This window comes from Rosa rugosa, chromosome 6, assembly GCF_958449725.1.
Source record: "Rosa rugosa chromosome 6, drRosRugo1.1, whole genome shotgun sequence".
Taxonomy (NCBI): Eukaryota; Viridiplantae; Streptophyta; class Magnoliopsida; order Rosales; family Rosaceae; genus Rosa; species Rosa rugosa.
This window is the reverse complement of record NC_084825.1, coordinates 28,328,365-28,350,749: the sequence shown is the minus strand read 5'-3', so window position 1 is coordinate 28,350,749 and position 22,385 is coordinate 28,328,365. Positions and strand designations below refer to the sequence as shown.

General features: G+C 41.0%; 1 protein-coding gene across 19 annotated transcripts; it reads right to left on the bottom strand.

Annotated features, from left to right (window-relative positions):
- Positions 1 to 373: 373 nt before the first annotated feature.
- On the bottom strand, positions 374 to 21,772 carry LOC133714680 (putative disease resistance RPP13-like protein 1). 19 transcript variants are annotated; one of them, XM_062140875.1, is made up of 15 exons: positions 21,057 to 21,772; positions 17,496 to 20,926; positions 16,927 to 16,984; positions 16,514 to 16,795; positions 16,023 to 16,192; positions 15,587 to 15,906; positions 15,151 to 15,494; positions 4,899 to 5,169; positions 4,660 to 4,797; positions 2,973 to 3,223; positions 2,528 to 2,780; positions 1,965 to 2,209; positions 1,755 to 1,855; positions 991 to 1,111; positions 374 to 728 (listed from the first exon to the last, which is right to left on the bottom strand). In XM_062140875.1, exons 1-2 carry the CDS (start codon positions 21,575 to 21,577, stop codon positions 17,890 to 17,892), a joined length of 3,558 nt encoding a protein of 1,185 aa, XP_061996859.1. In that variant the 5' UTR covers positions 21,578 to 21,772; the 3' UTR covers positions 374 to 728; positions 991 to 1,111; positions 1,755 to 1,855; positions 1,965 to 2,209; positions 2,528 to 2,780; positions 2,973 to 3,223; positions 4,660 to 4,797; positions 4,899 to 5,169; positions 15,151 to 15,494; positions 15,587 to 15,906; positions 16,023 to 16,192; positions 16,514 to 16,795; positions 16,927 to 16,984; positions 17,496 to 17,889. The 19 variants fall into 19 exon arrangements, with proteins under 19 accessions (XP_061996859.1, XP_061996864.1, XP_061996862.1 ...); XM_062140880.1 differs by having other exon boundaries at positions 4,660 to 4,794; XM_062140878.1 differs by lacking the exon at positions 2,973 to 3,223.
- Positions 21,773 to 22,385: the final 613 nt, after the last annotated feature.

The following is a 22,385-nucleotide window of genomic DNA, read 5'->3' as shown; positions in this document are numbered from 1 at the left end:
AATGGGTTGCCACTACTGATGGAATAATTAGTTTGCCAAAAGAGATAAAGTAATGGAAAGATTAACTTATAAGCAGTAGAAATTTACCAATAAAAAGCCAACATTGCAATGGAAATTTACCAATATAAAGCCAACATTGCAATGGAAATTTCCCCGCAATTGTGCACACATTTTCTGCAATCTGACCAGACCAAAAATAGAACAACTTGATGTAACGTAAAATATCAAAATAAAGAAGCCGTAAAGTTTAAGACTCATTTCTTGAAATTTCAAATATGTTGCCACTTGCCACTAATTCAACCAGTTGGAAGTAGAGACTAAACTTCAACAGTAAACATTGCATATAAGAAAACATGCCATTTACATCACCTCATAAACCAATTCCTTCACAATTGCATTAATGAAACATTCTGAAACTCTTATATGATCACTACATCAATATAATAGCTAATGAAATCAAGTGATTCTTGTTGATACATCATTAATAAAGCCATATAAATAGAACACAAATAGCAAGTTAGCAGAAGGAAACAAATAAAACATAACTGCCGGTTGGTGTATTTATAAGTATGCTCCTTGGAAGTTGAAGCCTTTGACAGTAAACCCCACCCTCACCGATTAGGTGACCACACTGGACTATTGTTTTTAAGAGTTATGTAACAGGAAATGATCCTTCTCTGGCATCCCAAAGTGTCCTAGAATCAGGAGAATTTTTCCTTGCTGAGATGCTGCATATAAAGAAAAAAACAAAATATGAGGGCTGACTTGACTTGTTCACAGAGCATTTGCACTATTCCAGGAGTATGTTGATTCACAAGTGCTCTATAGTACCTATATCCATTGAAACAAATTAGTAGGAGATATGCAACTGATGACTGACATGGAAACTGGAAAGGATCTTACAGGTCCAAAGTGAAGGTGCCAACCCTTCAGGTCATTCTTCAACTTCAAATTATATGCAGAATAACTTCAAGAAATGGAAGTACGTACCTTCAGTTGCAGCTGGCAGCATTGCATAACAACCAGAGAAGCTTTGATCAGAAGAGAATCCAGTTCCAGAAGTTGGCCCATGAAAATGGAAAGGAGAAATTCTAGTACCCACATTGTTTATCTGTAGATAAACATTAGGAACTGAGCATGCTGATCAAGTTACAAGATACTAATCCAAAAGCTCTTAAATAATGGTATTAAACATCAAATTGTTTGTAGAAAAGTTCTAAAATAAAATAAAAATTCCCTGTTGACTAATAATGGGACCTTGCTTAGCTCGAGTACAAACATATACAGACTCAATATGTGGATAACAATGGCAACGGAGCACTAGATTTTGGGGAAAACCACTAGAGAGGGAATTAAATGATTATGATCTAGCATATTATATCCTCGGCCAATCTTCCCCATTTTCACTTTGGCACCATTGTAATTGCCAAAGCCATCCAATTATTGACGAGAGAGAGAAAAAAAGAAAGAAAGAAGAGATATGGTACGTGTTCATCTACCCCAAGCAGTATACTCTCGATCAGTAGTCACTACAAACTGGGACCTTCCTTTCTGCTAATTACTAGTGTCTGGCCCTGCAAGGTTGTATAAAAATTGCAGCCTAAGGGAAAGACCAATTGGAACTAGAATACCATTATTTATTTATCTATTTTTAAGACCACGAATAATTTTCTTTGACAGGAATTAATCAGCACTGAATACATACTTTTAACAAAACTTAACAATTGACTGATATGGAAGGGAAAGGATCTTACAGGTCTGTAAGGGCAGTTCTTATCATTCAAGGTGCATCACTGTTTGGTGGTGTGTTATCTTTTGCCACAGGGAACAATTTTTGATGATTAATGTAACGCTCCTGATATAATAGAGAACAGCCACAACCTTTGAGAGTTAATTCTTCATTTTCAGATTCAATGCAGAAGTACTACAAAAGTATGGAAGCAAAGAACAGCAAGTAAAAGTACCGTCAGTTGCAGCACCGCCACTGGCCGCTATACTTTTTATTGCTAGTTTACACCAGTAAGAAATCGGAGAGCGAAGTAAATGTTCGCTTATACAGGTTATGAGCACAAGGCAAAATATCATGAAGAGCATGCAAAACAAATACCCTTGCTGCTGCTGGTACCTTAAGCCCCCAAATATACTTCCAGACTGGATAATCCTGTAAGTGTGAACAACCCTCACAACCTTCAGTCATTTCCTTGCTATCCTGTGCCAATCCATAACCACTTTTAACAGTATAAAGACCACTCTTAGTATAATGCCAATAACTAGAGTCTGAACAGGGTTCAAAGGCAAAGGAATAGAGAAAATGGCCTCCACCTCAAAATCAATTTACTTAGAAGAGGGAAAACTAAAGGCACGTTGAGATGGTTTCCCACAAAGTATGCAAATAAGAATTTTTCGAAAGAAAAAAAATTGAAGGCACATTGTGATGGTTTCCCTCATTGGAGTCAAGATGAAAATTTAGAAATCCAATACAAAGCTCAACTGTTCCAACCACAAAGTAGAATGGATTGCAGAATACCTGAGAGAAATTGATAATTACGTTTACTCAAACTTGGACATCAACTCAGCTCCTATCATTAACTGATGTCTGTTGGTGGCGTGAGCAATCTTAACCTTCCCCTTTGTCTCCATGGGCATATATGTCGCTTTTTAGGGCTGAGGAGGTCCACAAGTTGAAAGCCTCCAAACATTTGGTTACTGAGATGCTGCGTGTTGGAAACAGAGAACAAAGAGAATGCAGTAGCCATGTTTTTCCAAGTACAATTCAAGACCTAAAGATCAATTGGCATTACAATGTGGTTAGAAATCGATCAGTACAAAATTAACTATCAATAACATCAAAACGATTTTAGACTAATTTCAACCTGCATCTCCATGATATGCAGCGTCCTAATGTTTTAAAAGTTGTGATCATAATATTTTCATATTATATATATATATATATATGGGTGTAAGAAACCTACGAGATCACTCAAGAAGGGGGGAGCTGCTGCACATGCTTGCTTGTAATTGAACAAACTGGCAAGAATAATATGCTTTTACCAATAGCAAGAGTGCCATTTGAAAGACCACTACCTATAGTGGAACTTGAGTTTAATCACACCGTATTGATCTAATGTCAGTATTTGAAGGCAAGCAATTGGGACATTGCTAGTCGAGGCTCAGACTTTTAATGGATGAAATGCCATATCTCTTAACATAATCCTGTCAGTGGCTGAAAACAATGTAAAAGTGAGTGCTTTTTTTTTTCTTTTTTTTTTTTGGGAATATGAAAGCACTCTTTTGGTCTACAAAGGTTTGAAAAGAACAGTGTCATCCATGGTGTTTGGCTCCAATTTTGTTGCAGCTGGTCAACAGTCTCTTTTCTGCGCGGGCGTGCCAGCACCGTTCGGGTGCGGTCGTCGGGGGTGTCCCTTGACCTGACTTCTTTCAAGCAATTGTGGACGAGGAGAGCACCAACCTCGTCGTGGGATTCTTTGTGCCTCGTGGTGAGGACTTTTGCTAATCTTCTTGCGTCACCAAATCGATACTCGATGTTGTAGATCGAGCAGAGCGAGAACCACCGGGAAGTAGAGAGAACTTGCTAAAGCATGACTTTAGCTTGGCTGGGTTGCTAGGGCGTTACCCTTGCTTGGCTGGTTCTGTAACCGTTGTGGTCGCGGCACTACCGTCGGCTCCTGAGAAGACTAGGACTAGGAGTGTGATCACCGCTAAGAGAAAGAGAAGGAGAGGAGTTGCTCTTAGAGAGGTTGCTCTAGAGAGAACTTAGATCATCTTAGAGATGTTGTTGTTGAATGTGAATGTGTGTTTTAGAATGAGAAGAGAAGGTGTTTATATAGGGAAGAAAAAGAAGAGTGAAATGATGAGTGGAAGAAAAATAATGAAAGTGGAATATGAAAGTGATTTGTAAAATATGGAAAAGATAGAGAAATGATGAAATGAAAGCAAGGCATGAAGGTGCAACAACATGGAAGTGATGATGATCTATTAAAGAGATTGTCTTGAAAAATATATCCAAGGAAAAGAAGAAAAGCATCTAGCTTTCTTCATGTGGGTAGGAAACATGAACATGTGAATATTGAGCTGGTTTTAGGTCAGTTTCTGCCCCTTTATTCCTTCAATTATTTCTCCAACAAGCATTCCGAATTTCACTATGACCTCTTCATAAAAAATGTTCCATTATGAGTTTAGATCACCCTGGCAAAATTTCAGAATTTTTGGTATAGTGGTTGGGCCGAAAACGCTGCTGGACCTCTTACAGGTCCAGTTTTCCAGTTTTGCTTCTGCAAAAGATTGGACTGATTGTTTGAAGGCCTTCCACTCAAAAACATCTCTGGCACTCTTCATAAGAAATGATCCTTGGGCTGTCTAGAATGGATCTGGAAAGTTTCAGCACATTTCGATTTCATTTGGTTAGTCTGCCACCCCTCCTTCCTTGTCTAGCTCGGTTTTTTCCTAGCCGAAGTAGGAAAATATGCTAAAGTTGACTTGTCATACTTCCATAGTAGGCTTTATTTAGCCTCTAAATATATATTTCGAGCTTGTCGACAATATATAGCTTGAGCCACTGACATTGGCTCAATTTCTCCAAGACACGCCTTGTCAGGCCAAAATGTTCATTTTGGGTCCAAACACATGGTACATACCAACCTTTTTAGGTGTTTTCCTGATTCAAAACTCAAATCATCAGCAGGGAATGGTTAGAACCGTGGAATCAACTATGGGATCTGGCCATGTGTTGTCTGTTGCCATGGTCACCAAGTTTGTTTGCTGATTACTGTAATTCTACTGGTATAATAGAGGAGCAATAACATTTAGAGGTAATTAGTTCTCCATTTTCATATACTAAAAATGTAAGGAAGCAAAGCACCACAAGGAAGTACTATTACCTTCAGTGGCAGCACTGCAACTGGGACTATCAGGACATCGCACATCATAATTCACCTTTCTCTTTCCATCTTTTACACAATGTAGCCAAGGCTCAGGATCGAATGGAACATAGAGATAAGCAATGACGTTTAGTAAAGACCATTTAATTCTTCAATTCCTTATCCTAAACAAAAGTAAAAACACCTTTAGTGGTAGTGCCACATTTAATTGTAAACTTGTAACATATACACTGGCAAAACAAAAAAGAATAACATTACTAGCAGCCTGAAGCTGTGGTCAAAAGAGAATCCAGAAGTCACATGCAAAAAGAAAGTAGACTCGAGATTAGTAATGATATTAATGATTGAGTAAAATATAAATGTACACTCAATTGCTCATTTTACTTTCTGGCTCCACATTGTGTGGTATATGTTTAAGTATATTGGTATTGAGAGAGATTGATGAGAGAAGTGTATTTCATTATAGAGAATAGGAGCCCTATATATAGGGATTACAAAGTGCATAATCTAAGAGTACAAGGATTCCTTATCTAACTTGGAGTAGGAAACCTCTCCTATTACAGCTATAGAACTTATCCTAGTTTGACTAGGCACACTAAGTGTCAATATCCTTCAACACTCCCCCTTGTGCCGCTCAAACTTGGTGGTGACGCTTCATCCGTTGCCTCGTTAAAAACCTTGCTCAAGTGAAAAACCCTGTGGGATAAAAATGAACTCGAGGAGGAGAAAAGAGTGCAACACGTCCTTGATCCTTCGAGACTGAGTAACTCCCCCTGATGTCGAAATCTCCCCCTGATTGCTACAATCATGGGAGTTCGGATAACCTTCTTAATCCGATACTCTTCACATGTTTCTCGAAGGTGGATTTAGGTAACGACTTAGTGAATAAGTCCGCTACATTATCCTCTGATCGGATTTGATTCACTTCAATCTTTAGAAGTGATTGTTGTTGCTGATTATAAAAGAACTTAGGCGATATATGCTTGGTGTTGTCGCCCTTGATGAAACCTAACTTCATTTGTTCAATACAAGCTGCATTATCCTCATAAATGCATGTAGGTTCATCTGTGGTAGACTTCAAACCACAACTTCCTTGAATGTGTCTAATTATAGACCTTAGCCATATACATTCACGTACGGCTTCATGTAGAGCAATAATCTCTGCATGATTCGAGGAAGTAGCAACAAGGGTCTGTTTTGTAGACCTCCAAGATATCGCGATGCTTCCCATGGTAAAGACATAACCCGTTTGGGAGCGACCTTTGTGAGGGTCAGAGAGGTACCCTGCATCAGCAAAACCCATCAAGACATCATTGTCGTTTTGATGGAGGGGGGATAGGGTGAGGCCGGCCACCCTTGATGGTGGTGGCGGCGTTGGCAGCAACATGGCCGGCCACTATGTTGTGGTGGACGGCGGCTTCATGCCTAATGGGGTCCGATCCCATTCTTCCGTCATTCCTTTTCTCTCTGTAGGGATAAAATAGGCCCATATCAATCGTACCTCCTGGGTATCGAAAGATTGTCTTTTCACCAATCCAATGGCGGCGTGTTGGCGCAGAGCTATGTCGAGCTAACAAGTTCACTGCGAATGAGATATCCGGTCTTGTGCACTGAGCTAAGTACAATAATGCGCCTATTGCACTTAAATAGGACACTTCGGCCTCTAATGCTTCTTCGTCCTCATCCTTTGGACGAAACGGATCTTTTCCGGGCTCAAGACTACGACCGATCATGGGAGTACTCACAGGCTTTGCTTTATCTTCATTAAAGCGTCTTAGAATTTTCTGAGTATATGCAGACTGATGGATCAAAATCCCATCACTACGGTGCTCGAGTTCTAAACCGAGACAAAACCGTGTCTTCCCAAGATCTTTCATCTCAAATTCGGATTTCAAGTATTTAGCAGTTTCCTTCAACTCATCTAGAGTTCCAATTAGGTTCATGTCATCGACATAAACTGCTATGATTGCAAATCCGGAACTTGTTCTTTTAATGAACACGCATGGGCATATTTCATTGTTAATATATCCCTTCCCAATCAAGTAGTCACTTAGACGGTTATACCACATCCGTCCAGATTGTTTTAATCCATATAGTGAGCGTTTTAATCTTATTGAAAACGCGCTCCGTGGTTTAGAGCCACTTGATTTGGGTAATTGAAGTCCGTCTGGAACCTTCATATATATCTCTGAATCTAGATCCCCATAGAGATATGCTGTAACCACATCCATAAGCTGCATGTCAAGTTTTTCGGAAACTACCAAACTGACAAGGTAGCGGAACGTTATAACGTCCATTACGGGAGAATATGTCTCCTCGTAGTCGATTCCAGGGCGTTGTGAGAAACCTTGCGCCACAAGGCGGGCTTTATATCTTACCACCTCATTTTTCTCATTACGCTTTCTAACAAAGACCCATTTATGGCCAACAGGCTTTACACTTGGGGGTGTCTGCGTTACAGGCCCAAATACCTGTCTCTTTGTTAGTGAATCCAATTCAACCTGGATCGCATCTTTCCATTTAGGCCAATCTGCTCTTCGTTGACATTCTTCAACAGAGCGAGGTTCGATATCATCATATTCTATAATCCCTTTCGCAATATGATATGCAAATGCATCATCAATCGCCATAGAATTTCTATCCATCATCTCATGTACACTAGTGTAATTTATGGAGATCTCTCTATTCTCTGGAGTTCGTTCTGACATTGGAGCGTCCCCCAATGATGTCTCTTAGACATAACCATAATCCGGAATATTCTCATGAGATGGATTATTTATATCGATGATTAATGGATTATTCTGTGCCAAACTCGCTTTCTTTCTTGGGCGAGAATCCATCGAACCTATGGGCCTCCCGCGCTTCCTGGCAAGAGCCGTGGGCCTAGCCATAACGTCACCATCATTGAGAGATGGGACGTTGGCGCCATGCTCATGCATTCTTGAGTTGGCGTCATGTCCTCTACTTTTAGGGACATCAATCCTTGCAGGCACGTTTGCAGCAGGTATGTGTGATCTCGTCACTTTAGCGATATCAGAAAACGCATCAGGCATCGATTCTGCTACGTTCTGAAGATCGAGAATTCTCCGCACTTCAATTTCGGACTGTGCGGTTCGGGGATCAAGATGAGACAGAGTGGGGACAGACCACGACAATTCCGGTCGTTCCTGTTGAACATTGATGTTCTTATCTCCCCCTAACGATGGGAAGACTGTCTCATCGAAGTGACAATCCGCAAATCTTGCGGTAAAGAGATCGCCTGTCAAGGGTTCTATGTAGCGGATAATCGTTGGAGAATCATAACCAACGTAAACGCCTAATCGTCGTTGAGGACCCATTTTGGTGCGCTGTGGAGGCGCAATTGGCACATAAACTGCGCACCCAAATATGCGTAAGTGTGAGACATTGGGCTTATACCCAGTCACCATCTGGGATGCAGAAAAGGGTTGAGTGGCAGTAGGCATCAGACGAATAAGCACAGCTGCATGCAATATTGCATAGCCCCAAGCAGAAATAGGGAGATTGGTGCGCATCACTAATGCTCGAGCAACCATTTGTAGTCGTTTAATGGTGGCTTCTGCGAGACCATTTTGGGTATGAACATGAGGAACAGGATGTTCAACATCAATCCCAATGGACATGCAATAATCATCAAAAACCTTTGATGTAAACTCTCCAGCATTGTCTAATCTTATAGACTTAATAGGATGATCAGGGTGGTGAGCCCTTAACTTAATTATTTGTGCTAGGAGTTTAGCAAATGCAGCGTTCCTTGTGGACAATAACATGACATGTGACCAGCGTGTCGATGCATCAACCAATACCATAAAATATCGAAATGGTCCGCATGATGGTTGAATAGATCCACAAATATCACCTTGGATTCTTTGCAAGAATGGTATATTTTCTTTGGTGTCCTTTGCATAGGATGGTCTCGATCCCTGCTGCGCAAACAAGCCAACGCACACCCACTGCATCTTTTTCCCGTTCCTGTGCACATCCGTCTTCTTGCAAGCCTCGAAACGTCTAGTTCGGAAGCTCAGATCGAAAAACTTTCTTCATCAAAGTTGTTCGTCTATGTCTCTTCCATCTAACCTCCGAATTTCAGCCTTATCGGAGTCATATTGAGATCTGTACACCAATCGAGGTACAAGCTGTTCAGAACAGAATCTGCTCCGAATTTTCACCAAGTAAGTATTCAAGAGTAAGTTTTGAAGTTCCTATAATTCAAATATTTCTTCTTTTCTCGGGGACTTGAAAACCTCCCTTCTTCTACATCCCACCTTTCTTATAACGTGGGTTCGATTCTTGAAAAGCGGAATCGTGGGGATTCACGCAATTAACGAACTAAGAGCGTTCGTAAGACTTCGGACTAAGAGCGTCCGTAAGCATCGATTTAACGAACTAAGAGCGTTCGTATGCTACGGACTAAGAGCGTTCGTGAGCATCTATTTTGACCATTCAAACATCATTGTTTCGGTCTAATCCAATTATTCTTGGAAATCGATTTCTTGGTAGCATAGCTCGGAAATTTTATTTATATTAGTTTTCGTGGAAGCATTGACTCCGAAACTAACTTGTTCTTGTTTCATCTTTCAGGATGTCAAACATGAACAAACTCGATTTTGTTCCATTGGATTATGCAGGCAAAAGGTACTTAATTTGGGTCATTGATATCGAGATCCACCTTATTGCCCGTGATTTATTGCATACTATCCAAGAGCTTTGTCCTATAGAAACAGCTCCAGACCCTCAAACTGAGAAAGATAATTCCAAGGCACTTGCCTTCATGAAACGTCACATGGATAGTGACCTACAGTTTGAGTTCATAAATGAGGAAAGCGCCATAAAGCTTTGGCATGTGCTTCGCGAACGATATGGCAATGTTCGTGACTCCATACTTCCGAATACAGAAGCAGAATGGAAAGATCTTCGCTTCTCTAAATTTGACACTGTCATGCAATTTTATTCGGAAGCTCTCAGCATCAGAGTAATGATGCGTCTCTGTGGAAAGATGATCACAGAAGACCAGTTGATTGAGAAAACCCTCAATACCTTCCCCGTCTGTGCTATGAGGTCCTCTGACTTATTCCGGACTCATGTAAATGCAAGACGGATCACAAGTTTCCAACAGCTTATTGAAGCTATGGCCACTGCTGAAAGACATGGCAATGAACTTGTGCAAAGAAGATTTGATAGGCTTCAAGATAGCTATCAAGAGCATCGTTCTATGGCTAGAGAAAGTCGCCATCGACGTCATGATCCATACGATCGAAATGCTCAAGAAGGTAATCGCTCAAGGCGACAATCTCACGACCCTAGGAGGCGTGATTTTGAGGGAAATAGGGTTGGAAACCATGGAGCCAACGTTGGCCATGGGCACCACTTTCCAACGCCACCAGTCCTAAGGACTATGCATATTGCGCCAATGCGCCTCAATCAAGGGAGAATCCTCTTTATGGTGTCTATTTCTGATATGGAACGTCTGATCAACGGACCTGAATTTGCAATGTACCTACGGAGGTAGTCGCATCATGGTGATCAAGACTTCGAGTTCACAAAGACTTTAAATCTGGCGATGAAGACAAAATGCCGCAGATTTTTATTTATAGTCTTTTATTTTTCCAAGAATTATGTAATGGCTATTATGCCTTAAATCAATAAAATGACTTATTGTATTAACTCTTTCCCTCTAGGCGTACTCAAGAGTACTTGTGATGTCTAGGCAAGGTTTGATCTGAGAGAACGGTTTTAAAAGTGAGCAACACTCCACCAAAATCTCGCCTTACCTTACCTGGTCACAACTAAATTGAAATTACCGAAAGGATTGAGTGACTACGATTTGTCTACGGTTTGATTTTTATATTGGATTAGATTTTGGTCAAGAAACTTTGATGTAATCATTGGCTATTATTAATAAAGTATCGATTTATTTGATCTCATGTCATGGACATACTTCTCGAACTTTATTACTTACAAGATGTAAGAGCCAATGGTTTTCATGCGGAAACGCATTGTGAAAATGGACAAGAGTTCCTTTGCATCACCTCTAATGACTACGGAAATAACCGAGTATTAGAGAAACTTATGTGTCGCTCTAGTGGGTTGTATGCAACCACTATTCGAGTCATTGAATCCAACCATGTCATGAGAGATGATTTATGGGATTCCGACACATATAGGCTTTGGCACAACCGTTTGGGACACCCAGGTCGTGACATGATGATCCGTATATTAAAGACTTCACACGGACATCCCTTTTTCAGAACGAAAAGAAGTAAAACTCGGTTTTTGGACACCGAAGGAGCCCCTGCGCCTCACGGCGCCGTTCACCCCCAAATCCGACCATCCTTGGCCGGCGCCGCCTTCCCCCTGCGGCCTCAGGGTGGCATTGACGCCACCAAGGCTACTTTGTCTCCAACTTTTACTTCTAAAGTCACTTGTGCCTTTGTGGCTCAACCAAAATCCTCATTGGTTGTTTATAAAGCCCATCATTCGTTCTGCAAAGCCTGCTCTTTAGCAAAGTTAGGATCGAGACCATCCTATGCAAAGGACACCAAAGAAAATATACCATTCTTGCAAAGAATCCAAGGTGATATTTGTGGACCTATTCAACCATCATGCGGACCATTTCGATATTTTATGGTATTGGTTGATGCATCGACACGCTGGTCACATGTCATGTTATTGTCCACAAGGAACGCTGCATTTGCTAAACTCCTAGCACAAATAATTAAGTTAAGGGCTCACCACCCTGATCATCCTATTAAGTCTTTAAGATTAGACAATGCTGGAGAGTTTACATCAAAGGTTTTTGATGATTATTGCATGTCCATTGGGATTGATGTTGAACATCCTGTTCCTCATGTTCATACCCAAAATGGTCTCGCAGAAGCCACCATTAAACGACTACAAATGGTTGCTCGAGCATTAGTGATGCGCACCAATCTCCCTATTTCTGCTTGGGGCTATGCAATATTGCATGCAGCTGTGCTTATTCGTCTGAGGCCTACTGCCACTCAACCCTTTTCTGCGTCCCAGATGGTGACTGGGTATGAGCCCAATGTCTCACACTTACGCATATTTGGGTGCGCAGTTTATGTGCCAATTGCGCCTCCACAGCGCACCAAAATGGGTCCTCAACGACGATTAGGCGTTTACGTTGGTTATGATTCTCCAACGATTATCCGCTACATAGAACCCTTGACAGGCGATCTCTTTACCGCAAGATTTGCGGATTGTCACTTCGATGAGACAGTCTTCCCATCGTTAGGGGGAGATAAGAACATCAATGTTCAACAGGAACGACCGGAATTGTCGTGGTCTGTCCCCACTCTGTCTCATCTTGATCCCCGAACCGCACAGTCCGAAATTGAAGTGCGGAGAATTCTCGATCTTCAGAACGTAGCAGAATCGATGCCTGATGCGTTTTCTGATATCGCTAAAGTGACGAGATCACACATACCTGCTGCAAACGTGCCTGCAAGGATTGATGTCCCTAAAAGTAGAGGACATGACGCCAACTCAAGAATGCATGAGCATGGCGCCAACGTCCCATCTCTCAATGATGGTGACGTTATGGCTAGGCCCACGTCTCCTGCCAGGAAGCGCGGGAGGCCCATAGGTTCGATGGATTCTCGCCCAAGAAAGAAAGCGAGTTTGGCACAGAATAATCCATTAATCATCGATATAAATAATCCATCTCATGAGAATATTTCGGATTATGGTTATGTCCAAGAGACATCATTGGGGGACGCTCCAATGTCAGAACCAACTCCAGAGAATAGAGAGATCTCCATAAATTACACTAGTGTACATGAGATGATGGATAGAAATTCTATGGCGATTGATGATGCATTTGCATATCATATTGCGAAAGGGATTATAGAATATGATGATATCGAACCTCGCTCTGTTGAAGAATGTCAACGAAGAGCAGATTGGCCTAAATGGAAAGATGCGATCCAGGTTGAATTGGATTCACTAACAAAGAGACAGGTATTTGGGCCTGTAACGCAGACACCCCCAAGTGTAAAGCCTGTTGGCCATAAATGGGTCTTTGTTAGAAAGCGTAATGAGAAAAATGAGGTGGTAAGATATAAAGCCCGCCTTGTGGCGCAAGGTTTCTCACAACGCCCTGGAATCGACTACGAGGAGACATATTCTCCCGTAATGGACGTTATAACGTTCCGCTACCTTGTCAGTTTGGTAGTTTCCGAAAAACTTGACATGCAGCTTATGGATGTGGTTACAGCATATCTCTATGGGGATCTAGATTCAGAGATATATATGAAGGTTCCAGACGGACTTCAATTACCCAAATCAAGTGGCTCTAAACCACGGAGCGCGTTTTCAATAAGATTAAAACGCTCACTATATGGATTAAAACAATCTGGACGGATGTGGTATAACCGTCTAAGTGACTACTTGATTGGGAAGGGATATATTAACAATGAAATATGCCCATGCGTGTTCATTAAAAGAACAAGTTCCGGATTTGCAATCATAGCAGTTTATGTCGATGACATGAACCTAATTGGAACTCTAGATGAGTTGAAGGAAACTGCTAAATACTTGAAATCCGAATTTGAGATGAAAGATCTTGGGAAGACACGGTTTTGTCTCGGTTTAGAACTCGAGCACCGTAGTGATGGGATTTTGATCCATCAGTCTGCATATACTCAGAAAATTCTAAGGCGCTTTAATGAAGATAAAGCAAAGCCTGTGAGTACTCCCATGATCGGTCGTAGTCTTGAGCCCGGAAAAGATCCGTTTCGTCCAAAGGATGAGGACGAAGAAGCATTAGAGGCCGAAGTGCCCTATTTAAGTGCAATAGGCGCATTATTGTACTTAGCTCAATGCACAAGACCGGATATCTCATTCGCAGTGAACTTGTTAGCTCGACATAGCTCTGCGCCAACACGCCGCCATTGGATTGGTGAAAAGACAATCTTTCGATACCCAGGAGGTACGATTGATATGGGCCTATTTTATCCCTACAGAGAGAAAAGGAATGACGGAAGAATGGGATCGGACCCCATTAGGCATGAAGCCGCCGTCCACCACAACATAGTGGCCGGCCATGTTGCTGCCAACGCCGCCACCACCATCAAGGGTGGCCGGCCTCACCCTATCCCCCCTCCATCAAAACGACAATGATGTCTTGATGGGTTTTGCTGATGCAGGGTACCTCTCTGACCCTCACAAAGGTCGCTCCCAAACGGGTTATGTCTTTACCATGGGAAGCATCGCGATATCTTGGAGGTCTACAAAACAGACCCTTGTTGCTACTTCCTCGAATCATGCAGAGATTATTGCTCTACATGAAGCCGTACGTGAATGTATATGGCTAAGGTCTATAATTAGACACATTCAAGGAAGTTGTGGTTTGAAGTCTACCACAGATGAACCTACATGCATTTATGAGGATAATGCAGCTTGTATTGAACAAATGAAGTTAGGTTTCATCAAGGGCGACAACACCAAGCATATATCGCCTAAGTTCTTTTATAATCAGCAACAACAATCACTTCTAAAGATTGAAGTGAATCAAATCCGATCAGAGGATAATGTAGCGGACTTATTCACTAAGTCGTTACCTAAATCCACCTTCGAGAAACATGTGAAGAGTATCGGATTAAGAAGGTTATCCGAACTCCCATGATTGTAGCAATCAGGGGGAGATTTCGACATCAGGGGGAGTTACTCAGTCTCGAAGGATCAAGGACGTGTTGCACTCTTTTCTCCTCCTCGAGTTCATTTTTATCCCACAGGGTTTTTCACTTGAGCAAGGTTTTTAACGAGGCAACGGATGAAGCGTCACCACCAAGTTTGAGCGGCACAAGGGGGAGTGTTGAAGGATATTGACACTTAGTGTGCCTAGTCAAACTAGGATAAGTTCTATAGCTGTAATAGGAGAGGTTTCCTACTCCAAGTTAGATAAGGAATCCTTGTACTCTTAGATTATGCACTTTGTAATCCCTATATATAGGGCTCCTATTCTCTATAATGAAATACACTTCTCTCATCAATCTCTCTCAATACCAATATACTTAAACAATGTGCAACTTTATTGCAATCATGTCTCACAGATTGCCAATTACAAACACTAAAAAACTGAAATAACTGTTTAACTTCATCTAGAATATGTCCCTCCGAACTCAGATCATCACTTGTATCATGCAAAGCATTCAACACTGTCAGAGCATCCCCTTCCACCTCTAATTTATTAAAACCAACATGTAAAGCATACCTGACAACATGCAACAATGCTAATGACTCCACCGCTCTGGGAGATATATTACTAACCAGTGAAGCAGCCACAGCACCTTCTAACCTGCCCTGATGATCCCGGAAGACAGCACCAATTCCGCTTACTCCATTTTTCACATCGTAGCACCATGAAAATTCATTTTTAGATAGTCCTGTTCTGGCGGTTTCCAAGTCACAACCTCTGGTTGCACCGACCCTCCAGGCAACTTCGTTTGTGGCTTCTGTGCAATAGCAGAGCGAAATTGCATCTGCCATTCCCCTGCAGCTTGAACAATGCCAACAGATAGCAGACCGAAATTGCATCTGCCATTCCCCTGCAGCTAGCTAGTTAACTTGAGTTATAAGTTTTTGTGGTACTTAATATTTACTGCAACTTATGGATAACATCAAAAGCAGTAGACTTTTCAGAAAAGCACCTTAGTGCTAAAACCAATTATGATCTTGCACATCATGTGTTGGGCCAATCTCCCTCCCTCCCTCTCTCCAGTTTCACTCAGGCAGCATTGTATTTGCACAGACCATCTCATTTATTATACAAGAAAAAGAAAGTGACATGGGTGTGTATGCAATCATCGGAGCCAAGTATCCAGTTATCTATAGAACTCTGGATCACTAGTCACTACAAACTGGGAACTTCCTTTTGCTCTTTCCAAGTCTGGCTCCCTAGAAGATGGAGCTTTCATCAGTTAGCGCTCCTCCAAGGCATAGGAGTCCCACCAAAAAAGTTACCACTCCCCTGATATAATAGAGAAGAGCCACAAACTTTTGAGGTCATTAATTCTTCATTTTCAGATTCAGTCCTAAAATACTTCAAAAGTATGAAATTAAAGCACCAAAAGGAAGTAAAGATACCATTAGTAGAAGCATTGCTACCGGGACTGTCAGGACAATGCAAATCTTGACAATGTTGGGGATGAGAGCAGTCTTAATTAATTAACCTCTCTTTCCCTCTCCAAGAAGGTGACTCTCCAGGAGGTCAAATAGTATAGAGCCTCAAAAATATTTTCTTACTTATGCTGCATCTGAAGAAATAAGCAACAAAGAGAATACATTAGCCAGCTTTTTAATATATAATTCAGGGCCTAAGGATCAACGGGCATTACAATATGGTTAAGGAAACATAAATGACTATATGTCTATATCTCGATGTTATGTGAAACTTTAAACCGCATATGTTAATTTGATAGACTATAAGGATTGCAATAGCATTTATTGAATGGTTAACTCTCCTGATTATGGACCCGAGCAAAAAAATTATAGGTTCTAAGTTTCATCATACAGCATTACAGCTTTATACAGTACTACACTGTTAAATAAGTAGAATTATACTACAGAAGAAATACCTGACGGATTATTAGATGATTATGATAACTATGTCAAGACATCGCAACCACGTCATATCCATATTGATAAATGTCTGTGTCAGCAATCTTGGGACAATCTTCCCCTTGCTCTGTTACGACTTACGAGACCCTTCTTCACACACTGCAAATTGTTTGTAACAAAGTCTTTTTTGCAAGAACTGATTTGAAGTATTATGAGATGTTTTGATTGTTTTCACTTTTGACAGGTCTGATAACTGGTTATTGAGATAAGGGTCCAACAGCTTCAAGTATTATGAAATGCTGCATGTAAAGAATGGAAAGTAACAGGATACATGCATTAGCCATTTTTTCCAAAATGCAGGGCCTAAGCCACAAGCTTTAATAAGATCATTAATTCTTCAATTTCATATCATATACAAATGTAAACATACCTAGAGGCAGCACTGCATATAGTTGTAATCTTGTAATGTCTAGGAAGCTGATATCACACTGTCACAAAATTACCAAAAACATCAGTACTAGCTTGACCCTGAAGCAAGACGATCCAAAAGTTGACGTAGACCGAAGATCAATATACATATTAATGATCGAGTAAACTTTATCTATATACTCAATTTACTACATAGTGCCACATTGTGCCTACAGCTTATAATCTTTCAATGAAAAAATTCAAGACACACTAGTGAGGACTTGAGCTCAAGCATTTTTCAGAAAATCAATACACACCCCAATTCTTTGTTAATATGAAAAATATTGTGATGCACAGATTTGTTTTAGTAACTGATGAAGTTATGCTAAATTAGTTAGCTTGAGTGATAAGTTTTTGTGATACGTAATATACCTTGATTTATTATGTTTTGTTTGCCATGTCTTAATCAAGATGTGAAGATTGAATTGAAACAGCAACTTTAAAAGCTTTCTAGAAAATCTGATGAAAGACCAAGTCAGTTCAACTAGAACGAACTGAATAGAGATCAGAAGAGTGCAAGTATTGACTGACCCAAAATTGGCTCTCTGTGATTTTCATTGTGTTTGGAAACAGTGTGAATGAGTGCAGGAGATAAAGAACAGTTTCCTGCAATCTTAAACTTGGCCTATCTCTGTCTTAACATATCAAGAAATTTTGCTCACTTTCCACGAAACTGCTGCATATCAAGAAACAGGGCAGAAATAAGACACATTAATTTTCCAGCTTTTCAAGGTATCAATTGACAACAACATATATATTCCCAGTATCAATAGCTCTTCTAACCATAGGAAATGGAAATGGTCTGTTTCTCCTTCATATGGCATGTCGTTGTCAAACCCATCGATCATGAGTTCATGCGAGGCCCTAGAAGTGTGGAATCAAACAATAGGATCATATTGTTTCTGAAGCAAGCCCTCTGTCGTTGTCATATCATTACCATATCGATAAGTATGCGGTTGATGTGAGCAATCTTGGGCCAATCTTCACCCGTCTCTCTTTGGCACCGTTTCTGAAGCAAAGGACATTGATAGATTTCTAGAAAAGAAAGAGAAGTGGGTAGCCCACTTTCTGGCAAGCACCGGAGCGCTGGGCAATTCCATATCCTCAAGGATTGAAGAGAGTTGAGATGGCCAAACCACTTGGCGCCGTCGATGGTCTCACAATTCAGACGGAAGATCCATAGATATGTGAGAGTGCTGGGAAACCGCTCCTCCGCAAACCAATCTAATTTAGCAAAATTAAGTTTCAATATTTCAAGAGAGGTGAGTGTTCGGAGACCCTTATTCAGATTCTGCATACTCTTACAGCCCCAGATCGCAAGTGATTTTAGCTTTGACGGGAATCCATCTTCCGGAAAACATTCGAATTCTGGGCAATCCCATACCTCCAAAGACTCAAGAGATGGGAGGCTGTCTGACGCTAATCTCCCGGTAAGATTGTGACAGAATTTTACTTCAAGCTTCTCAAGATTAGGAAAAACCCCACCTTCATTATTGTCACCTCCAACATCAGACCATTCTTGCCACGCACTCAACCATTCTATATGAAGCTCTCTGAGGGAAGGTAGCTGTCCCAATGGTGGCAAGGAGATACAATTCTGACAATAATCAAGTTTAAGAGAAACAAGAGCAGAGGAAAAATAATATTCTGACCAACCTGGAAACATTTTGCCTCCATAATGTTCAATTGTAAGCCTTTCCAGGTTCAGGTGAGGTTGGAGCTTCTCAAGCACTTCTCTTTCTTCTACAGTATTATTGTTTTCTTTACTTACATGCCTTCGTCCCCAAGGCGTTCGTCCCCAATCCAAAACCAGTTCCGTAAGAAACTTCTTGTCCCTCAGTATGTAGGCCTCCAAACCGCAGCTATGCACAAGCCCTGAGATACAAAGTCTTCCACGCAATTTTTCAAGCTTCTTTAACTCTGCCAAATTATCCACAGCAGTGTGTTTGTCTAGCACAAACTCTGGTAGCATCTGGAGGTCTTTCAACTTACCCATATACGGTGGCATCTTTTTCAAGTTTTTACAATTTTCAATATCCAGATGGCTCAAGTTGATCAATCTTCCCAAGTTGGCTGGCAGTTTGGTAAGGACTCGACAGTTTGACAACAACAATACTTGCAAGTTATACAAAGTACAAATTGTATCAGGTAACTTTTTGATGGAACTGGAAGACAAGTCCAAGTGCTTAAGATGTTTCAAGTTGTTAATTGAATCAGGCAATTCTAAGGAATTGTACCCTGATAACTTGAGCATTCTTAAACATTGAAACTTTGGCAATGCCTCGTAGAGTCCTTTGTTCGCCTTGTAGAGACTTATGCCCGACGACTTCATGCACGAATATGGATCTAATGGTAGAAAGGTGTGCAAACGTTCAGCTTGCTGCAAAGCCTCAAATATCTCAGCCTCATCATGATATAACCGAAAATATGAAAAGTGACGAGTCTTGCTCAAATTGTTGGTTGAATCACTGCCCTTCCACCTTAAACAAAATTTTCCTGATACAAAGCTTGCTAAATCATTGATAAGGTCATGCATGAAATATTGATCTGAACTTGATGAAACTTGAAAAAATGACATTGAGATTAGATCATTGAAGTAATCTTCTCCGATTTCGTCTATAGTTTTGTTTTTTTTAGGTTGCAATAGATCTTCAGCCTTCCACAAGTAAACCAATTCTGATGTGCTGAACTCATAGTTCTTAGGAAATATCGAACAACATCCAAAACAATGTTTGAGTTGTGAAGGCAGGTACATATAACTCAACCAAAGAGATGGCAGAATGTCACTCTCCAAAGGCAACTCCCAGAGTTCACTGTTCAATATAGTTTCCCATTCACCCACATTTGATTTAGAACATAGGAGACCCGCAAGGGACTTAATAGCCAAAGGAAGACCCTTGCACTTTCGAACAATTTGTCTACCGATTTCTCCAAGATGTGTGCGAGCACCAACACCTGTATTTTTGAAGGCATGTTTTTCAAATAATCGCCAGCCATCTTCCTCAGGCATTGGCATGAGATAGTGAGTTTCAAGAGTACCCACCATACATGCAACATCTTGATTGCGTGTTGTGACAATAATCTTACTTCCATGTGCTCCAAATTGGAAAGAACGCCTTAAGACCTCCCATTCAGTATAATTCTTGTTCCACATGTCATCAAGAACGAGGAAAATCATTTTTCCCTTCAAAGCCGCCTTCAATTTTAACTGAAGTAGATCTAAGTTCCCAATGTTGCAAGCATCTAAAGTCAGGGACTCATAAATTTGTTGTGAGATCCGAAGAACATCAAATTTTTCAGAAACAGAAGCCCATGCTTGGATGTCAAAATGTTGTTCAACTCTAACATCGTTGTACAAAAGCCGGGCAAGGGTGGTCTTTCCGATCCCACCCATACCCACAATAGGAATCACACTTATCTTATTGCCACTCTCATCATCTGATAGCAACAATTCAATAAGTTTCTCCTTCTCGTCATCTCTACCACACACACCAGAGTCTTCGAGCAAAGAAGTTGACTGTAGTGTTTGCGATACCCAGCATCCAGCACTTGATTCCAAACCCAAGACATCTTTTCTCTTCTCCATAATGGAATCTAGTCTATTAAGAGCTTCCTTTACCCTGGGGTAAATTAATGTTGAGTCAAAAGCATGAGATGGAAGACTAGAGCTGAGGTCTTGTACCTTACTTGAGCTACTTCCAGATTCGGGTTCCATCTTTTGTCTTAATGCTTCTGTCTTGATCTCCTGCAATAGGTCCTCGGTATCATAGACAGCTTCTTTAAGCTCATTGAACCATGCCTTCACAGTTGGGTTGTTCAGTTGCTTCCCCTCGGCATCATCGAGGTAAGGGTTAATAAACAACAACTTCTTCTGTAACATCTCCTCGACATCGGTCAGAGGCACACGAGCTAGCTTGTCTTGAATCTCTGTAACAATCTTTTGGATGAACTTGGACTCGTGCCTACAAATTGCAATCAAAACAAAAATATATCATACAAGCTAGCCAGCTATGAGTCTATCAACAATGAACTGATATGTAAATACAGTTGTTAGTAATCAGTCAAAGCTTTGGTTTTGATGAATTTGCATACCCGTCAGCTTGATTTTCTAACACCAGGCCTGCTAGATCTGTAACTTCAATAAGTGCTTCCGTCCACCTACTCAGTTTCTCCAGCGATTGCTTTTTTTTGTTCTTTTTAAGTCTGGCAAATGCTTTTGCAAGAACTCCACTGTGCCTCCTCACAAGGCTTTCTGCCTTCTTCCTCAGTTGAGATGGATTAACGTCGTAGAAAACCGGTAACACGACATGATCGGAGGTCCTCTTGCGTTCAAGGATCATGACAAGCTCGTCCAGACACCATCTGGAAGAGGTGTAGTCTTTCGAAAACACAATCACAGAACTCCGCGACTGTCGAATGGCATTCTCAAGCTTTTCCTTGATATTCTCCCCTCTCTCGAGTTCAGGGTCATCCCTGAAAGTATGAAATCCGGCATTGACAAGGGCCGTGTAGAGGTGATCAGTGAAGTTCTTTCGGGTGTCTTCACCTCTGAAGCTCAAGAACACGTGATAGCTACATGGATAAGAAGAGTTGGTACCTCGGAACAGAGCCATGGATGGATGAACCAACAGATCAAAATCTCAGAGTTGAGTGGGAACTGGATTGTGTAGATAAGATTCAGTATTCACACCCCTTCTTCCTTCTTTCTCCTTTTCTTTTATGGTCAAGTCAAGAGTAATAATAATGCATGGGCCATAGGGGCAGCTGGAAAGTAATGAGGAGACCAAATGTGTCCAACTTCGATTTAGTTTGCAAAGAAACTTATATATAAGAGGAGATCAAATGTGTCCAACTTCTGTACTTCTGGTTTTGTATAGATGTGTTGTAAATAATTATGGCTAATATCATGTAAATAGATGGAGAGTCATATATGTTTTTCACTATAGATTAGTGATTGATAGGATTGTGAATAGGAGTAATTGACGTTGCTATTAAACGTTGCCTATTTGTATACATCATGTACTCCTATATAAACCCCCTCATGGTGAGATGAATGGATAAAATCTGATTCTCTGTGTCCAAACTCTCTCTCTCTCTCTCTCTCTCTCTCTCTCTCTCTCTCAAATTTTTTTTTTCTGTTTTACAACACGTTATCAGCACGAAGCTCTAACCCAAGCCCTAGCCAGAGAAAAGAAACCCCTCCCCTGCTGCAGCCTGTTTGCACGCCCCGAAACCTCTTGATCGGGACCTCAGATCAAAATATTTCCTTCCTCAAAGTTGTTCGTCTCTGCCTCTTCTATCTGACCTCCAATAGGGCTGAAATTTGGAACACTGGTCCAGCCTGTCGCCACCAGAATCAGCATGATCTTTGTTATCGATGTGGAGGAATTGACTGCTGGTCCCGCACCTGTTGTGCGATAG